Raw genomic sequence first — 19,919 nt, forward strand, 5'->3', positions numbered from 1 at the left:
AGATTTCGTGTGGTCCCTGGATTCGAACCCAGGTGTTCAGAGTCATAGGCAGACATGTTAACCTCTGAGCTACGGTGGCCCTTCATTCGTCTGCTAGGTTCTGCTAAATATCCAGATCCAGGAACTCTGCGACTTGGGTGGTAGTAAGTGAAGTATTTCGTGTGGTCCCAGTTCACACACCGCCAGGATTCGAACTCAGGTGTTCAGCGTCATAGGCAGAAATGTTAAGCTCTGAGCTACGGTAGCCTTCCATTCGTCTGCTAGATTCTGCTAAATATCCGCGACTTGGGTGTTAGTAAGTGAAGTATTTCGTGTGGTGCCAGTTCACACATGGGACACACATCCAGCACGTTACCATCAATTCTAGCCCGATAGGAATTTAGGCGGCTGCATCTGACGGAATCTAGTTCAGCCATAACTACTCTGGTTTGCCGAGGGAGGTTAACTTCTGCAGATGATAAGGAAGGTGGTCGTTCTCCAAGGACTACATTCACCCCGTAGCTATTCTGCTGCCGTGTCTGCATGAATGTTATTTAGACCCGCTTGACCTAGAGGTTCTCTCTGGACCTCTCGCTCTAGAACATGTTGATCCACCTTAAGGCTTCTGGGTGGTGGATACCTATACAAAAAAAATGGTGATTTTGATGGTCCCTGCAATAACAGCCCAGAAGGTATTGCTTGGACTGCATGTAATTAAAGGGGCCTCCTTTTTATGGTCCGAGTGCGAACGACGTGCCGTGTACTACGATACCCCTTTGGGGAGAAGTTTTTACATGGTAAAGTACCTAAAAACCATCGTTGAACAATTTTTCTGATGCTCTCGCCAGGATTCGAACCCAGGTTTGCTGAGGGAGGTAATTTCTGCAGATGATAAGAAAGGTGTTTGTTCTCCAAGATCCACATTCATCTGGTAGCTATTCTGCTGCCGTCTAGATCTAGAGGTTCTCTCTGCACCTCTCGCTCTAGAACATGTAGATCTATCTTAAGGCTTCTGGGTGGTGGATACCTATACAAAAGATGGTGATTTCGATGGTCCCTGCGATAACAGCCCAGAAGGTATTGCTTGGACAGCATGTAATTATATGAACTGAGACACAATTATTCCACTGCGTGTCACATAGCTGACGTGACCCTACTGGCGCTGCATAACCAACTATTGCCTTGTAGGTTTCTCTATCAGCATCCCAAGTGCTGCCGGCTAGTGACTCGAGGAACTTGCTTCTATTCCAAATTGCTGTGGCGTGTGGCGAGAATATGCAAGAGCGGCCATCGACTTTCACATTTAGCGCATCATTCAGTTCACGTGTATTGGTAGTGAACAATGTGGCTGAAGATTTATTGCAGTGAAATAAGAGGCAAGCTCGTTGAGATAGATGTCTAACCTAACACAGATGCACTAATAGGTTGTTGTTGTTGTAGCAGTTTATTGTGTTCTATCTTTCGTCTGCTTGATTCTGTTGAGTGTCAAGACCCAGGAACTCTGCGACTAAGATGGGGTGCGTCCACAGGGATCTGGGTCTGAATCGAGTGGGTCTGGCCGGGCAGTTAAACAGGTGACGTGTATCGTGCGGTCCCTGGTTACAATCGGGACATACATCTTGCACGTCGACATCAATCCTAGCTCTGTGGGAATTGAGGCGGCTGCATCTGCCGGAACGTAATTGAGCCAGAACCACTCTGATTTGCCGGGGGAGGTCAATTTCTTCGGGTGCAATGGGTGGCGGTCGTTCTCCAAGGACTACATTCACCCGGTAGCCAATTACCGCGTCTGCTACCGTGTCTGCATGAATGTTGTTCAGACCCGCTTGATATGCCGCTTGATCTAGAGGTTCTCTCTTGTAGCGTTGAACCTCACGCTCTAGATCCTGTAGATCTACCCTAAGGCTTCTGGGCGGTGGAAATCTAGTTCCTTAAGGTAGACGTTCAACCTATCGCAGATGACATCAATGGGTGGCCATGATCGTACAATCGTCCGCATATGATACGATCTCTATGCCATCTGGAGGGGGTGGAATGGAGAATAGGTAGAGGTTAAACAGTCCCGGAGATATCACCCCACCTTGGGGAACTCTCTGTTTCACTCTGCGGTGCTTCCACTTCTTATCCCTAAATTCCACAAATGACTGGCGGCCACACAGATAATTCGCGACCCAGTGTTTCAGGCCTGGCTGGAGGGACGTGTTAGCGATGTCCTCAAATATTTTGGCATGGCTGACCGTGTCAAATGCCTTCGATAGGTCCAGTGCCACGAGGACCGTCCCATCACATGGCCTAGGCTGATTGAAACCACGGCAAATGTGTGCGGTGATGGCATGCAAAGCTATTATTTTGCTATGCAGTCTTCGAAATCCATGTTGATGCTCGGCAAATGGAAATTCTCCTACGAGGCTCGGAAGGAGTAATGCATCAAGCGTCTTTGATACTGGTGAGAGAAGGGAGATCGGTCTGTACAACTCCCCCAAACTCGGGTCCTTTACAGGCTTCAGTAGCGGGATCACTCTGCCCATTTTCCAGACATTGCGAACTATAAGAGTGTTCAAAGACAGTTTGAGGACAGTAGTAAGGTACTCAACTCCAGGTGAATCCAGATTCTTCAACATCAATGTAGAGTTTCCGTCGGGGTCCAACGCCTTGGATGATTTGGCGCCATGACATTTGTAACTTCGCCCAGAGTAAATTGTGATGGCTGCCCATCGACTCGGAGACCACGGATACGGCGAATGGCTCTCCTCCTTGCCCTGTCACTCCCGGGATCTACAATAAACTGACGGTTGAGCAACCTGGCGGATCAGTCACGGTTACTTCGCCACAAGTGTCTGAGGTTCTGTCACCCCGTCTATCAGGGTTTGAGAGTGACTTAACAGTAGACCTCAGCTTGCCTAAATTCAGCTCACTGATTCTGGTGTTAGTGGGGTCCGAACAACGAATCCTATCACGCTCGTCTGTGAGTACCACTGTCTGCGTCGCACTTGGGGTATTCGACCGGCTGGTATAAAGCGAGCGGCTGCTGCTTTGATGATGTCTCGGAATTTCCTCTCGGCAACTGGTACATCCGAGGGGGGTGATAGTTCCCTGAAACAGCGATTGGTGTACTCTCTGAAGACAGTCCAATCGGCTTTCTTCTGATTGATAACCGTCCGGCGCTCAGAGATATGAAGTCGGGTGGTCGGTCGATGGTGAGAATTATGGGGAGGTGGTCTGACCCCCAAGAGACGACGGCTTGCCAGGATACGTCACTCAGGAGATCGGGGGATGCAATGGAAATGTCTAATGAGCTGCTATACCTCTTCGTAAGCCTAGTGGGGGCATCCTCATTTACCGTGCAAAACGTGGAGCCGTCAATCTACTCTGCCAAAGCCATGCCATGCCTAGAGGGGAATGCCATGAAATATGATGCGCATTAAAGTGTACCCTAGAACCAGACGATTATGGGCAAATACTAACCCACTTATGTTTGGGTTGTAAGCTTGGCCATAATTGGGACACAGCTACCAACCGGCGGTATGTACACGTTGTATAGCTCTATCCGGCAATACCGGACCTGACTGCTATCCCCATACACTCCATGTAGGGGTCACTAGCGCCAGGCGCAGGCGAGATGGGTGTATATTGCACGGAATGGTATAACACGAAGGCCAATCCTCCACCTCCATTTCTTGAGCGATCCTTACGTTTGCTGACAACAGGCCTGGTGCAGGCTGCAGGTGTTGGACAGCTTTGTCTCCCGGATCTCTGCAATCAATATGGGATCGCTGCAATGAGGGATTGGGATAGATAGTTTAACAGTGTCGGGGATATCGCCCCACATGGGGAAAATCGTTGTTTCTTCTTGTCCTTTAAGTTCACATTGCTCGAACTGGTGTCTACTTCTGTAATGGCATGCGAATCAGACCTGTGCACTTTATAAAATCAATATTGATGCTGGGTAAATGGATATTCTCAAACGAGTGTCTTTATTCAACTTATGGTCTTTGAGAACCCATGTAATTTCCGTATTTAGTTTCGAAGCAACGAATGCCGCTCGTATCAGCGGGAATTTGGGCCGCTGGAATAAAGCGAGAGGCGTTATCTACCATTCTACGTAGAAAAGCTTTGCTGAAAACCCCATTTATAGCACCAGCATCAGTTGGTTGTTGTTGTTGTGGTACCTAGTTGTAAGTAAGTTGGTGGGTGATCAGCGTTCAAAAAGTTTTTCCGCTGCATTCGCCAAGGCTCGAACCTATGCCGACTTGATGAACTAAGAAGCTACGGCGGCATTTAATATTCAATAATACAACATTTTACAAATAAAATAACGAGATTAGTTATATCCAATCATACATTAGGTAGGTTGAAATTCATCTAGAAAACTCAGTTGCTAGTTGCTACCTCTTATGCTCATTGTATTTGGTAATTGAGAGCTTGTAAATTTCTACGGGAGGTTTTTTTCGTAGCATAAATTTGCAGCATCGAACAGCTGTTTAATTCAAATAAATAGTAAAAGAGACTAAAGCCTGTTCTTACTCTCCTGCAATTTTTTGCTGGAAAAGTACGCGAATAGACCTTATGTATGTATATGTGTTTTAAAAAGCAAACAAAAAAACATAAAAATAATTAAATTAAAAAAATATCTACTAGCCGTGTTTTCTATTTTCCTTGCTAAGCTCGGTCCCGAGCGAATCGGATAATCGAGGCTCAAATGTATTTATAATATGTGGACTGAAATCTCAAGTCAGACGCCAGCCTTTATGGTTGTGTGCATATTCGTATTCGTGGTAACATTGAATGCTCATCACTGTTGTGTGCTATTGTGAATTATCCAATTGGAAACTCGGAACAGCTGTGTTCTGCGTTTCTGCCGCAATAACTAAATTTGCGATATAGAAACGACACAATTATGGCTACTAAAGAAATGAAAACTCTTTTAAAAGAAATACGAGAAGCTATAAAATCAGAAAAATATGAGGAGGCCATTAAAAAGTGTCAAGTATTAGAAAACGAAATAGTCATAGTTGATTGTTTTTTTTTAAAAACGTTATTCCCTAGGAAGTGCTTAAGACTGAACCCACAAGCTATATGGGTCATCTTTTGATGGGAGCTGCTTACCAAAATTCAAATAAACAAGAAGCAGCCAAATATTTACGGAAAGCTGTTGAGTATTCATCACCCCAACCGCCAACTGTTGCTCTACAGGGTTTGTCGAATTGTGCCCCCACCGAGGAATTGCCAAAAATCTATGAACAGTTGATACAGCTGGTGCCGTAAGTGTTAACTGAACTCGCAAAAACTTAGATTTAGATGGAATTAGGTACATAGATGTGTTTGATTCCTAGAAAATAACACTGAGGCAAAGGACCTTTGACACTGAGTAGATTTCGAGTATTAAAAAAACCAAGTAAAAGCGTGCTAAGTTCGGCCGGTCCGAGTCTTATATACCCTCCACCATGGATCGCATTTGTCAATTTCTTTGAACTATTTTTCAAATATATATGAACTATATCAAATTATTGGCTGTTATGGACCATACTTGTCATGCTGTACAAGTCAAAGAAAAATATCACCTCGAAAATTTCAGCCCTAAGAGGCTCAGAAAGTCAAATTGGGAGATCGGTTTATATGGCAGCTATATCAGTTTATGAACTGAATTAAGTCATATCGTTTTGGAATGACTTCCACAGTTGTAGGAAGCCATTTCAAAACGACATATGCAAAATTAGCCAAGATGGCACAGTTCTTCGCCGTCTAGGACTTAAGAAATCAATTGGGCAGATCGGTTTATATGGCAGCTATTTCAGGATATAGACTGATTTATACCTTACTTCGCATAGATACCAAAACATCACGTGTAAAATTTCAGCCGAATCGGATAAGCATTAAGCCCTTTTATATAGCGGCTATATCAGGTTATAGACAGATTTAAACCTTACTTGACACATTTGTTGGAAGTCATACCAAAACGACATGTTCAAAGTTTCAACCAAATTAGATAACAATTGCGCCCTTTAGAAGCTCAAGAAGTCTAATTGGGAGATCGGTTTATATGGCAGCTATAACAGGATATAGACTGATTTTGAACACACTTGAAGCAGTTCTTTGAAGTCATTCCAGAACAATATGTGCGAAATTTCATACAAATCAGATAAGAATTGCGCCCTCTAGAAGCTCAAAAAGTCAAGACGCATGATCGGTTTATATGGCAGCTATATTTGGCCCATTTGCCACCCCAACCGACCTACACTAATAAGAAGAATTTGTGCAAAATTTCTAGTGCCTAGCTTTACTCCTTAGCATGCTTTCGACAGACAGACGGACGGACATGGCTAGATCGACTTAATGTCAAATATAGTGCAAATCCAGACTTGACCCCAACATAACTGGTTTATGTAATAAACCTAAAGTTTCCGCTGCAAACGCAGAGGTCTGAAAATAAAGAAGACGGAGAAAAGCAGATTGAGATACACACCAAGAAGGTGAAAGCAAAGCAGAAGCGACAAAAACAATAGAAGAAGTGGCCAACGCTGCGCAGAGGTTAACATGTCCACCTGTGACGCCGAAGGACTGGATTCAGACCCCGTCGTGAATATCAGAAAGGTTTCAGTGGTGGTTATCCCTTTACTAATGCTGTCTATATTTGTGAGGTATCCTGCCATGTTTAAACTTCTTTACCAAGTAGTGCCGCTATGGCGTTCGGACTCGGCATAAAAAAGTGGATCCCTTATCATTGAGCTTAAAATTTAATCGAACTGCACTCATTGAGAGAAGTATTCCCCGTTCCCTAATGGATTGATTGTACATGGGAAATTTAGTAGTAAAGGAGAAAGAAGTCGGGGATAAAAAGTCACAAGGCGAATCGTTGATTCTATGGTCCAGCCAGCCAGCTGAAACTCTAAGACGACAAGAGGAATATGTGCAATTCCGGGGCAGTGATACAAAAGGTGCTCGACGATCTTCAACTCCACCTTATCATATACCCTTTAGGAGTCCATCGTGAGGTAACGTTACAATGACCAGCAAGGACTCCTATCGGCAGCCCCAAGTAATGCTTCCTCAGCAGCAGGATAAGCGATATCCGGTTTTGCGAGATACTCCGCCGAGGGTCCTTAGGCAATCTGCAACTCACAGCATCTGTCCAGGACTCATTCGTGAGGTTGTCGTAGAAAGCGGCCATTCGAACAATAAGTTTGGAAAGGGGAGGTCTAACTGATTCCATATAAGCAACATCTCTGCACTGTCTTCCGACTGACCCTTTGTGTAAGTATGCTGATAGCGAAATACCTTTGAAGGATCTTGAAGGTTTCTCTCTCTATATCTATAATTGGTAGTCTTTTCAGGGTTTTTAAGACGTAGGATTAGAGTGATTCGTCTGTAGTACTTGGGCAGAGAGTGGACCGGTTTCTCCGCTTCAGGATAAACACAATCTTACCCCCCGCCTCGCACATAGACTAGCAAAATGATCCTTAAAAAAAATAATCTCAAGGAATCGGCGGGCCCACGATACTGGCCTTTGCAACATATCAGCCATGGCAGCCGGTTATATATACCGGATTGACCCGATGGAATCCGCCTCAGTGTACAACACACTGCTACAACAATGACATATCAGGCATTATGCCATCCGGCACCATCGACTTATAGGGTTTAAAAGATTTCACAGCCCACAACCACGAACAGTGGTTCAGCAATATGCCTTAAAAAACTTTCTAATGATATGAAACTTCTGACCCTAGCTCCAATTCTTTTCTCAACTAGGTTTTTATATTTTTTTTCGCCTATAAACTAATTTTGTTATACCCACCACTATAGAATGGGGGTATACTAATTTCGCCATTCTTTTTATAACTCCCTGAAATATTCGTCTAAGACCCACGTCTTAGCCATGTCCGTCCGTCTGTCTGTCGAAATCACGCTAACTTTCGACGGAGTATGTTAGGTCGGTTGGGATTGTAAATGGGCCATATCGGTCCATGTTTTAATGTAGCTGCCATTTAAACCGATCTTGGGTGTTGACTTCTTGAGCTTCTAGAGCGCGCAATTTTTATCCGATTAAGCTGAAATTTTGCACATATCGTTTAAGTATAACATTAAATAACTATGCTATTTTTGTTTGAAATCGATCAATAACTTGGTATAGCTATCATATAAACCGATCTGGGGTCTTGACTTCTGGAGCCTCTAGAGGGCGCAATTCTTATCCAATTTGGTTGAAATTTTGCATGAGGTGTTTTGTTACGACTTCCAACAACTGTGCTAAGTATGATTGAAATCGTTCCATAACCTGATAGAGCTGCCATATAGACCCATCTTGAATCTTGACTTCTTGAGCCACTAGAGAGCGTAATTCCTATCCGATTTGGCCACTAGAGGGCGCAATTCTTATCCGATTTGGCTGAAATTTTGCAGGACGTGTTTTGTTATGACTTTCAACAACTGGCAAATATGGTTCAGCTGTTATGGTATAGCTGTCATATAAACTGCCTCTAGAGGGCGCAACTTTTATCCGATTTGGCTGAAATTTTGCATTACGTGTTTTGTTACGACTTCCTTTTAGAGCTGCCTTATAAACTGATCTGGTTCCGATTTGGCTGAAACGGCTTCTCCCATGACCTTCAACATACGTGTCAAATATGGTCTGCATCGGTTACAGCCTGATATAAACCAATCTCCCTATTTTACTTCTTGAGCCCCTAAAGGGCGCAAATTCCTATTCGATTTGGTTGAAATTTTACAAAATGACTTCTTCTATGGTCTCTTACATTCAATTCTATCGTATCATAACTTGATATAGCTCCAATAGCATAGCAAAGCTTTTCTTTTATCTTTTGTTTGCCTAAAAAGAGATACCTGGAAAAGAACTCAACAAATGGTGGAGGGCATATAAGATTCGGCCCAGCCGAACTTAGCACGCTTTTACTTGTTTTCCCATCAATACATAGATCTATAAGGAATTTTGTTGATAGCTTGGTCACATTACTTTTTCCTCTTCTGTGACACATTGTTTTGTTTCAGAGAAAAGCATTTGGATTATTTCGAAAAATTATACAATGTCTCCACATCATATGCCAAAATTGCTCCCGAATGCTTGGAGATTTTCAAACGTCTTATTGCGAACCCGGATTTGGAGTCGCATAAGGCTATTCTACTCAAGTATTATGGTAGAGTGGTAATGCGATATGATTTTTCCATCGAGGCAGAGGATGAAAGTGTGGTAAGTTAAACGGAAACCGGTGATGTCACATCCTTTACTCCCCTTTGTTTGACTTCCCCGCCCTAGTATAAATCATGTTTGGAGGAAATTATAAGCGATAACACTTTAGGCGATCATTTGCCTGCCCACAAACGTTATCTCAAGCTACTCTACAAACAACAGCAATTGGATATATGCCTGGCCAATGCATGTAAACTGGTTGAATTTTATCCCGATGATATTTATGCCTACGAATGGATATGCAAAATTTATTGTGAAAACTATGACACTGGAAATAGCTCTTTATTGGAGAATCTCGCACAACCCATTGAGGTTTATGCTTCAAAACTTTCAGTATTAAATCCACAATCAGGTTTGGCCCTACTCATACAGGCCATAGACAAATATAGAGCCGAACAATATGTAGCTGCCCGAGATTGTTTGTATAAAGTGCTTGTGATACAACCAAACTACTCTGTGGCTATGCGCCTATTGGCTTGCACAGAAATGCAATTAGAAGCCTATGGCTTGGCAGATGCACTGTGGCAACAGTTGAGCGATACAACTAGTGTTGACTATGCAATTTGTGTGTCTTATGGCGAAGATCAGGAAAAACTAAGCGCAGCTGTGGAGATTCTGAAGGCCCAAGAGAAATCGGAAGATGTTGTAAGAGGTTTAGCGAGGTGGGTTTGTTTGTTTTCTATAAGTACACAAATTCCGTGTAATTCCTCTACTCTTATCTTAGGTGCTACTTTAAGTTGGGGGACGCACGCAATCTTAATCGTCTACAAATGAGCGACCTGTGTAAAGCGGAGTTCCTATAGTAAGTTTAGATCTGCAATATTTTTTTTGTAATAGGCTCAAAGACTTTCTAAACCTCTCCCAGCTATGATTCCCCCGATGAGGCTATTCAATTTCTGGGCTCAACTTGGGAAGATTTAGAAACATTTCCAGCCCTCGTTCTAAGAGGCAACTATTATTATCAGTTGCAGGACTACAGTAGTGCGTTGATGTGTGTTCTGAAAGCAACTCGCTTACGTCCATATAGCTCCGAATGTTTTTATCATTTGGGAAAAATATATTTTGCCTCGAACGATTTGGTACGTTCTCGTAAATGCTTTGAGAAATGTGTAACCTTAAATCCCCTAAATGAGGATGCTGTGGAAAGTCTTTCGGCCATTTATCAGCAATTTGGCGAAGAGGTTTGTACATTAAGCGGGCGAATTAAGATCAGCTATTAACAGGGGAATTTATTTACTTTTTCTTTTATCAGGATTTGAATGTTGCCTTACTTCTGAATACTCTGAAGCGGCTAAAAACTCCCAAGAAGTTCAAACACATTCACTATAAACTTGGCTTACATTATTTGAATGTGAATAACTGCGATGAGGTAAGTAAGCAGTTCATTGTTTGTAAGAAGTTGCACTTCAAACTTTTGATTATCTAAATTAAAAAAAAAAATTATAATAATTTATCTATTATAAATACATATATAACCTTGATTACTCTGCTCTTTAAATCCGAATTCAATGGCTCGATCATCTGTTTTCCCTTCACTGACGAAAGCCTTAAATCCGGATTTAATGAGCAGTGTAAACGGGGTTCAACGGCATTATTTAAGCCAAATTTCTGGGGTGAGGTGGTCCCCCAGACACTTGGCCCTGAAAAAATATTAGCAGCGTACTCTACCTGTTGAGATTCCATTGCAGGATCAGCATCTTGCTTTACCTTCAAAAACCATGTTTTTAAATCCCATATTGCCATTGGTCTAAGGGGTGTTTATGGGATGAGGCGTTCCCCAAACGCTTGGCCCCAAATTGTTTATTAAATTAGTTTTTAAATCTAAAATACCTTTCATTTGAGCCACATATTACCATGATCGGTAAATTCGTATTTCGTTTGTGGGGTGTTTTTGGCCACCTAGAAAATTGGCCCCGAAAGAGGGTATCAATTTCGTGCTTTATTCCCCAATACCCACATTGACATGGTCGGTAAATATGTCCGGTTTAGGGGTGTTTTGTGGAATGAGGTAGTCGTCCAAACACTTAGCCCTGAAAATATCATTGTCAAATATCATTTATTTGAACCCCATATTGCCATTGGCCTCAAAATTGAATATCAAATACGTTTGCTAATCTCAAATACCTTGTATTTAAACCCCTTATTGCAAAAGTCAGCAAATATGTCTGGTTTGGAGTATGGGCCCTAAAAACTATCAATATCGAGAGCAAACACCTCCTATTTGCGGGTAGGACGTCGGTTAGACAGTTGGTCTCGAATGTTGATATCACATTCGTAGTCTAATCCCATTTTCCCTTCATTCGAGCTCCATAGTCGTCAAATATTACCGTTTTGGGGGCTGTTTTGAGGGATGGGGCGGCTACTCAGTGACTTGTCCCTGAAAATATGTATCAGATTCTTGTTCTACTCTAAAACACCTCATATTTGAGTCCCATATTGCGATGGTCGTAAATTTGTTCCCTTTGGGGAGTGTTTTGAGGAAGGGGTGGAACCCAAGAAACTTGGTCCCACATTTGGTTATTAAATTCGTAATCTACTCGCAAAGTGTTTTGGAGGATGGGGTAGTCCCCTTAACAGTTGGTCCGACAATTGGATATCAGATACGTTTTCTACTCTTATTTCATTTGCGGTAGTCCTATTTGGGTGGTTTTATGGGGTGGCCCATAAATACTTTTTCCGGAACATTGATATCAGATTCGTGCTCCCAAAGACTTTTCATTTGAGCCCCATATTGCTATGGTCGTAAATTTGTTCCCTTTTGGGAGTGTTTTGAGGAAGGGGTGGACCCCAAGAAACTTGGTCCCACATTTGGTTATTAAATTCGTAATCTACTCGCAAATACTATTCATTTGAGTCTCATATTGCCATTGTCGGTAAATATGTCCGATTTAGGACTGTTTTGGGGGATGGGGTAGTCCCCTTAACAGTTGGTCCGGCAATTGGATATCAGATACGTTTTCTACTCTTAAATACCTTTCATTTGAGTCCCATATTGTCGTGATAGGTCAATATATATATTTAGTAGGGTTTGGGAGTGGGGCGGCCCCCCCTAGGTACCCCATCCGAAATTTGGACACCAAATTTTTGTTTTTACGTTATTTTAAGAGAGCACACACATAATGTCGCTTAAATCGCACCAGCCCACTCCGGGATCTAGCGTTTCTAAAAATTAGGGTAAGGGGGAGTGTTATTAGGTCATTAGTATTCAAGAACTCCGCCAAGGCTTGGTCCCTCATGTTAGTATTGATACTAATAAGAGTGCTGTCTAATTCAAGTTTAAACTCAATGATATGGGACCTGCTTTTTATAACCGAGTCCCAACGGTGTGCCGCAGTGCGACACCTTTTTGGGGGAGAAATTTTTACAATTTTTTCACACAATACATGACTCACTGTTTCAAATTTCCGATCTGGATCATTTTTAGTTCGGTTATTGGCGGGCATAAAAAAACTCACTTTGCAAAATTTCAGCGAATAAATGCGCCTGTTATAGGCCTAAGACCCAAAATCGGCAGATCGGTCTATATGCCATCTATATTCAAATATGTTCCGATCTGGACCATATTTAGTTTGGATATAGACGGGTCTAATAAAACTCGCTGTTCTGAGTTTCAGCGAAATCGTGTAATAAATGCGCCCATTATAGACTTAAGACCCTAAATCGCCAAATCGGTCTACATGGCAGCTATATCCAAATATGGTCTGATGTGACCCGTTTAAGAACTTAAACTTCGTATAGCAGAAATACGAGCCTGTGCTAAATTTAAACTCAATATCTCAAATTTTGAAGACTGTAGCGTGATTACATCTGTTGGACAGACACGCGGATATCGTTAAATCGTTTTAGAATTTTAGGATGATCCGATATATATATATAGTTTGTAGGGTCGGAAATGGGATGATAACGGGATGACAAAATGAATAACTAAAGCTTTTAGAGTCCAACAAGTAAAAGCGTGCTGTTTGGCCGGGCCGAATCTTACATACCCTCCACCATGAATCGCATTTGTCGAGTTCTTTTCCCGGCATCTCTTCTTAGGCAAAAAAGGATATAAGAAAAGATTTGCTCCGGTTTGGACCACAATTAAATTACATGTTGGAGACCTGCGTAAAAAGTCAGCCAATTCGAATAAGAATTTCGCCCTTTGGGGGCTCAAGAAGTAAAACAGAGAGATCGATTTATATGGGAGCTGTATCGGGCTATAGACCGATTCAGATCATAATAAACGCGTATGTTGACGGTCATGAGAGGAGCCGTAGCACAAAATTTCAGGCAAATCGGATAATAATTACGACCTCTAGAGGCTCAAGAAGTCAAGATCCCAGATTGGTTTATATGGCAGCTATATCAGGTTATGAACCGATTTGAAGCTTATTTGACACAATTGTTGAAAGTAAGAATAAAATACTTCATGAGAAATTTCAGCCAAATCGGTTAGGAATTGCGCAATCTAGAAGCTCAAGAAGTCAAGTCCCCAGATCTGTTTATATGACAGCTATATCAGGTTATGAACCGATTTGAACCACACTTGGCACAATTGTTGGATATCATAACAAAACACTTCGTGCAAAAATTCATTCAAATCGGATAAGAATTGCGCCCTCTAGAGGCATAAGAAGTCAAGACCCAAGATCGGTTTATATGACAGCTATATCAGGTTATGGACCGATTTGAACCATACTTGACACAGTTATTGGATATCATAACGAAACACGTCGTGCAAAATTTCATTCCAATCGGATAAGAATTGTGCACTCTAGAGGCTCAAGATGCCAAGACCCCAGATCGGTTTATTTGGCAGCTATATCAGGTTATGGACCGATATGGCCCATTTACAATTACCAACCGACGTACACTAATAAGAAGTATTTGTGCAAAATTTCAAGCGGCTAGCTTTACTCCTTCGGAAGTTAGCGAGCTTTCGACAGACAGACGGACGGACGGACGAACGGACAGACGGACGGACATGGCTAGATCGACATAAAATGTCGCGACGATCAAGCATATATATACTTTATGGGGTCTCAGACGAATATTTCGAGTAGTTACAAACAGAATGACGAAATTAGTATACCCCCCATCTTAGGGTGGAGGGTATAACAAGGATAATCGAGATTTAGACCGTACTTGGCACACTTGTTAGAAGGCGTAAGAGAACACTATGTGCAAAATTTAGCCAAATCGGACAAAAATTACGGCTTCCAGGCGGTTTATATGGGTGCTATATCAGGTTATAAACGTAAAATTGCAGCTTTGCGATCGCGAAATCGGTTTATTTGGAACTATGTCAGGTTATAGACGGATTTGAATCGTACTTGGGTCGGTTGTTGCAAGTCATAACAGAACACTCAAGGCAAAATTTCAGCCCAAGCGGATGTCAATTGCGGTTTGTAGGGGCCAAACAAGTCAAAGGACCACTTTGATCTGAACCGAAATGTCCCATTTGCAATCCCCAATGACATACATTAGTCCCGGCATGGGATAGCTGTGAGCATCACACAGGCTGGAAAATTGAAGTCCGATCTGTGTGGTGTTCATTGTTGTCACGAGAAGTTTAGTTGCGAGCTACCGGGCGCGTCCACTGGTTGCGTATAGTGGGATGCTCGACATGGGGCAGCTGCAACGGCAGTCGCGAACAATCAGCGGTATCGAGCGGAGAGTCTCAGTGAGAGGTCGGGCGGCACCGGCTCTTGCACAAATACTGAGGAGCTATGAAGCTCGATATGACAAGACGAGTTAATGGCGCCTTTTAAATAACCAATGGTCACTCTGTTCCCACGGTGATCGGTCCTTTGGACCGAAACGAGCTTGCTCACCTACAGGAGCTTGACGAGTATCGCCACCTCCACATGAAAATGTGGCTACAATAACAACAACATACATTAATAAGAAGTATCTGTGCAAATTTCCAAGTGGCTAGCTTTAATTGTGATTTCGACAGACGGGCGGACGAACTGACTTTACGGCGTTGCTGATAAATATTTCGAGGTGTTTTAAACGGAATAACTAACACCCATCCTATGGCGGTGGGTATAAAAATTTTATCACCGTAGTAAAATAGTTTTGCAAAAAGTTTCTGAAGGATAAGGGAAAGTGAACCCGGAAGCCAACGTAGCGCAGAGGTTAGCAGGACCGCCTATAATGCTGAATAACCTGGCAAAAATATCAGCAAAATTTTCAGCGGCGGTTATCCCCCCTAATGCCGGCAACGTTTGTGAGGTACTATGTCATGTACCAAATGTGTCGCCCTGCGACACGCCGTTTGAACTATGTGTGAAGTTTGCCCCCTGTTCCTCAATAGAATATTCGTAGGCTCCAAGCCAAATTTTGTAAACAGGTCCTGAACTACTACCCACCAGTGATCTCAGCGGAGTAAAGCCACTTTATCGGCTCAGAAGGACAATCTTGGTCAGGTTTGAGACTCATGCTGAATAATTACCGCCCCTGGGTTATCCAAGGAGAAGCCGATATTTGTCCAATTAATCGTACCATACGACCTACATACAAAGGAAGAACGCGTGCAATATTTCAAGTGAATAGCTTTAGATTGTTAATGAGCATGGCTAGTTTTACCCCCGAGTGCCAAACATTTTTTTCATATCTTATTCCAGGCCATACAATGCTTCCGTAATGCCATTAAACACGACGTATCTTGCATGATTTATTGGGAGTCTTTGGGAGATGCGTACGCCGTTAGAGGTTCTTACAATTCGGCCATAAGAGTATTTCAAAAAGTTTTGGAAATGGAGCCTACCAACATCTATGCCAAACTGCAGATGGCCATAATGAAAACCACCATACGAATGTATTCGGATGCTATAGAGGATTTTGAGAATCTGCTCAAGGAACACACCGATTATTTGCCTGCCCTGAAGGGAAAGGCAGAAGCTCATATAGGTTTGGCAAATTTTCTTAATTCGGAACATCGTTATGGCCGTGCTAAGGATCATCTACAAATGGCCGTTAATATGCTACAGAGGTAAGAAAACGCTTAACCATAAATATCTCATAGAAATGGTATCATTTGGGGCATTGGTTTCCATCATGCAGATGTTTCTTGAATCCTGAAAACTTAAACATGGTTTGGTTATGGCGCCTGACAGCGAAAGTTTTTGTTTCTACCGCCCGAATGCCAGAGTCTTTGGCCAATCTGGATGTTAGCGGAAAATTGGCCAAGCGAGATTCGGACATTGCATTCCTAACACGCAAAGATTTGCTGAACTTAGCTTTGAGGTAAAGTGTCAATGTCATGTGGCCAATTCTGCTCTTTAAATGTTGTGTTCTTCTTTCAGATTCTACACTTGTGCCTTGAAGTTGAAACAAAACACTTATCTCTGGTATGAGCTAGCCTTGTGCTCTTACTACAGTGCAAATATCTTGACGGAAGACGGACAGTCCCATTTGGAAATGGCCACCAAAGCTTGTCAAATGGCTATTAAGGAAGACCCAAATAGATGGCACAATTGGAATCTTTTGGGGGTCATAAATTTGCATTTACGTAGGTTAATGGGTAGAGGATAGTTTGGAAAAAGGATGTTGTGTTTTCCATGATTCATTTTTTTTTTCAGTTGTCAACAATTTACCTATGGCCCAGCATTGCTTTGTCCAAGCTCTGAATTTAGAACGCAAATCCTATACCACATGGACCAATTTGGGAGTGTTGTATTTGAAATTGAATGAAATCAAAATGGCAAATCAAGCTTTCCAAAGAGCTCAACAATCGTCGCCTGTTTATGGCAATGCCTGGATTGGTCAAGCTATGATTGCTGAATGCATCAACGAAGAGGAGGAAGCTGTCGATCTGTTCCGTCATTGTCAACAGTTTGAGTATCATCCGGAATCGTCTTTGGGCTATGCGCATTGGGTGTGCCATATTCTATCGGACAAGGAGAAATGTATGCTGCCCCATTATAAACATGCCGTGGACTCCATGTACGCTGATGTTGTGGCATTTGATGCCATAAACTGGTATACCATCAACGAGGAAAACGAAGCATCCACAAGTGCTTGGTCATTTCTGGGCTTTCTGTGTGATCGACATAGGCTCTATAGGCTGGCAACCAAAGCCTACGCCAAAGCAGCTGAAAGATCCAGTGGTGCGGAGCGCGATTTGATGTATACCAATTTGGGCTATAGTCATTTGCGATTGAACGAACCAAACGAGGCCATAATAGCTTTCAACAAAATTGCCCATGCTTCGTTTAAGCCAATGATCGGCTTGGCCTTGGCATATTATAAAGCAGGTCAGCATCAAGAATCATATTCGGTCTATAAGTCAGTGCTGAAAACCGTTGCTGGCATTGAAGATGACAAAGCTTCAAGAATTTTGGTGGCAATGGCCTCAATGGTCTATGCCTTTCAGGGCGAAGCTGATACCAAGACAATATTGTATCAATGGTGAGTTTATGGTACAGCATTATTTGCCTTAGAATTGCAAACGGAAAAATGGTCTGGTTTTCTTGTAGCATTCTTTTGAAGGATTCTCCTATACAGGCCTTATTTTCCGCCTGTGCCTTGGGCATTTTACATCAAGACAATCAGTTATCCGAAACCATATTGACCGAGTTGAAGAAACGGGAAAACTCGGAAGAGCATGTTGCCGATATAGCCTTCTTAACAGCCCAATACTATTTGGTGAATGTGAGTACTCTGCAAAATATTGCAAATGCAAATTCTAATTATCCATCCTTCATTTCATATTTGCAGAAACAACCACGCAAGGCCTTGTCCTATTTGATGACTAGGGTGCACATTTTCCCCAATTGCTCCCAACTGCGTAAGGTATTGGCCAATTTCCTTCTGGATAACTATGGTGGCAAACGTCAATACGAAAATGCAACCAGTCAAATAGCATTGAGTGCCATAACACTGGTGCATGCTAGCAAAACAAAAAAGTATGCTCAGTTTTTTTAGCACGAACTCTAACCTAAGAGGAGCCCTTGTGATTTGTTTCTATATCTGTTTTATTCTCTTTTCAGGAGCAATGCTATGGAAGATTCTCAAACTTTATTGGTTGCCAGCAAGGCTCTAGAGCCTGTTGATAAAAATCGCTCATTGAAATTGATACAGAGAGCCATTCTACTGCATCCAAGAAATGTAAATGCTTGGAATGCTTTATTGGCAGTCCATTGAAATTTGATATAAGACTCAAGTTATTGTGTTGAGAGAGAAATAGTGATAAAAATTATATTCTTTTATACCATGACAAATCAGTCGAGTTCTATTTTCACCACATTCTAAAGGGTTTTCATGGGCGGTTTTGCCAAAAGCGATTTTTTTACCAAAAACGAGCTGACACGCTCCGGAACGGAACAGGGGTAAACTTTTCACAAATCAATAAGGGACCTCCTTTTTATAGCCGAGACCGAATGGCGTGCCGCAGTGCGACACCTCTTTGGGAACATGTCTGCCATACCAAGTGGTACAGTACCTCACAAATGTCGCCAGCATTAGGAGGAGATAACCACCGCTGACAATTTTTTCTATAGGCAGACATGCTAACATCTGCGATACGGTGGCCTGCTCCTTTACAATATAGGGACAATATATTTGAATATATTTTTATATTATTTTATTATTATTCTACTGTTTGAGAGCTAAGTTGATATCAGATTCGTGCCTAAGTACAAATACCTTTCATTTGAACCCAACATAGCCGTAGTCTTTAAATAATATGTTGTTGTTGTCGTTACCACATTGGTATGTGGGGGTGACGTCAAGCTTCATAGGTGAGCAAGCTGGTTCCGGTCCATTGTTATTGTTGTAACCATATTTTCATGTGAAGGTGGCGATCCTCGTCAAGCTCCTGTAGGTGAGCAAGCTCGTTCCGGTCCAAAGGAACGATCGCCGCGGGAACAGGTTGGCCATTGATTTTTCAAAGGGGCCAAAAATCCGCCTTGTCATATGGAGCATCATAGGCACTCAGTATTTGTGAAAAAGCTGGTGCCGCCCGGCCTCTCACTGAGACTCTCCGCTCGATACCATCCGTATAGCTTATCCGCATTCCAAAATGTGGACGCGCCCTGCAGCTCGCAGCATGACAGCCATGAATACCACACAAATCAGACCTTAATATTCCTGTCTGTGTGGTGCTCACAGTTGGACCGCGGGTACGTGATGGCCATTGGTTACTTAAAGGCACCAATAACTCGCCTTATCATATTGAGTATAATAGGCACTCAGTGTTTAAGCAAGGGCCGATGCCGGTCTCCCAGTAGCTCCCAGCTAAGCCTCTCATAATGACTATGAACGCCACACAAATCGTGGCTGAGAGTTCCAACAGGTGTGGTGCTCAGTCATCCCGTGCCGGGGGTGGGTAAGTGTCTTGGGTAAATAAGAGTTTGATTGGTATTCAGGGGGTGACGCGGCTCCAAAATAAATTAAATATCATATTCGCTTTCCACTCTCCATAGCAGCTTTATCGAAATATGGTCCGATTGGGACCAAATTCTATATGGATATTGAGTGGTCTAATAAGTACAAGTCAATGTTCAATTTTGCAGAACAAAATATTGGTCTTTTTGGTAGCCATATCCAAATATAGACCGATCTGAATCATATACGACACAGATGTCGAAAAGCCTAACATAAGTCACTGTGTGAAATTTCATTTCGAAATCGGATTATAAATGTGTCTTTTATGGGGCCAAGACTTTAAATCGAGAGATCGGTCTATATGGCAGCTACACCCAAATCAGGACCCATATGGGCCAAAAGTTGTCGAAGAGCTTAACAC

General features: G+C 42.5%; 1 protein-coding gene across 1 annotated transcript; it reads left to right on the forward strand.

Moving 5' to 3' along the window:
- Positions 1 to 4,830: 4,830 nt before the first annotated feature.
- LOC106088754 (tetratricopeptide repeat protein 37) lies at positions 4,831 to 18,393 on the forward strand. The gene is made up of 14 exons (XM_013254423.2): positions 4,831 to 4,966; positions 5,026 to 5,240; positions 8,986 to 9,184; positions 9,251 to 9,846; positions 9,909 to 9,986; positions 10,050 to 10,365; positions 10,437 to 10,553; positions 15,796 to 16,163; positions 16,235 to 16,417; positions 16,477 to 16,682; positions 16,753 to 17,581; positions 17,650 to 17,824; positions 17,891 to 18,078; positions 18,163 to 18,393. Exons 1-14 carry the CDS (start codon positions 4,877 to 4,879, stop codon positions 18,314 to 18,316), a joined length of 3,714 nt encoding a protein of 1,237 aa, XP_013109877.2. The 5' UTR covers positions 4,831 to 4,876; the 3' UTR covers positions 18,317 to 18,393.
- The last annotated feature ends 1,526 nt before the right edge of the window (positions 18,394 to 19,919 follow it).

This window comes from Stomoxys calcitrans, chromosome 5 (genome assembly GCF_963082655.1).
Source record: "Stomoxys calcitrans chromosome 5, idStoCalc2.1, whole genome shotgun sequence".
Taxonomy (NCBI): Eukaryota; Metazoa; Arthropoda; class Insecta; order Diptera; family Muscidae; genus Stomoxys; species Stomoxys calcitrans.

Excerpts from the sequence above, each read along its gene's own strand:
- LOC106088754 (XM_013254423.2), top strand. The coding sequence starts at position 4,877 with ATGGCTACTAAAGAAATGAAAACTCTTTTAAAAGAAATACGAGAAGCT. Across the intron at positions 9,987-10,049 it reads TGTAAAGCGGAGTTCCTATA|CTATGATTCCCCCGATGAGG; the intron begins GTAAGTTTAGAT and ends AACCTCTCCCAG. Across the intron at positions 10,366-10,436 it reads ATCAGCAATTTGGCGAAGAG|GATTTGAATGTTGCCTTACT; the intron begins GTTTGTACATTA and ends TTCTTTTATCAG.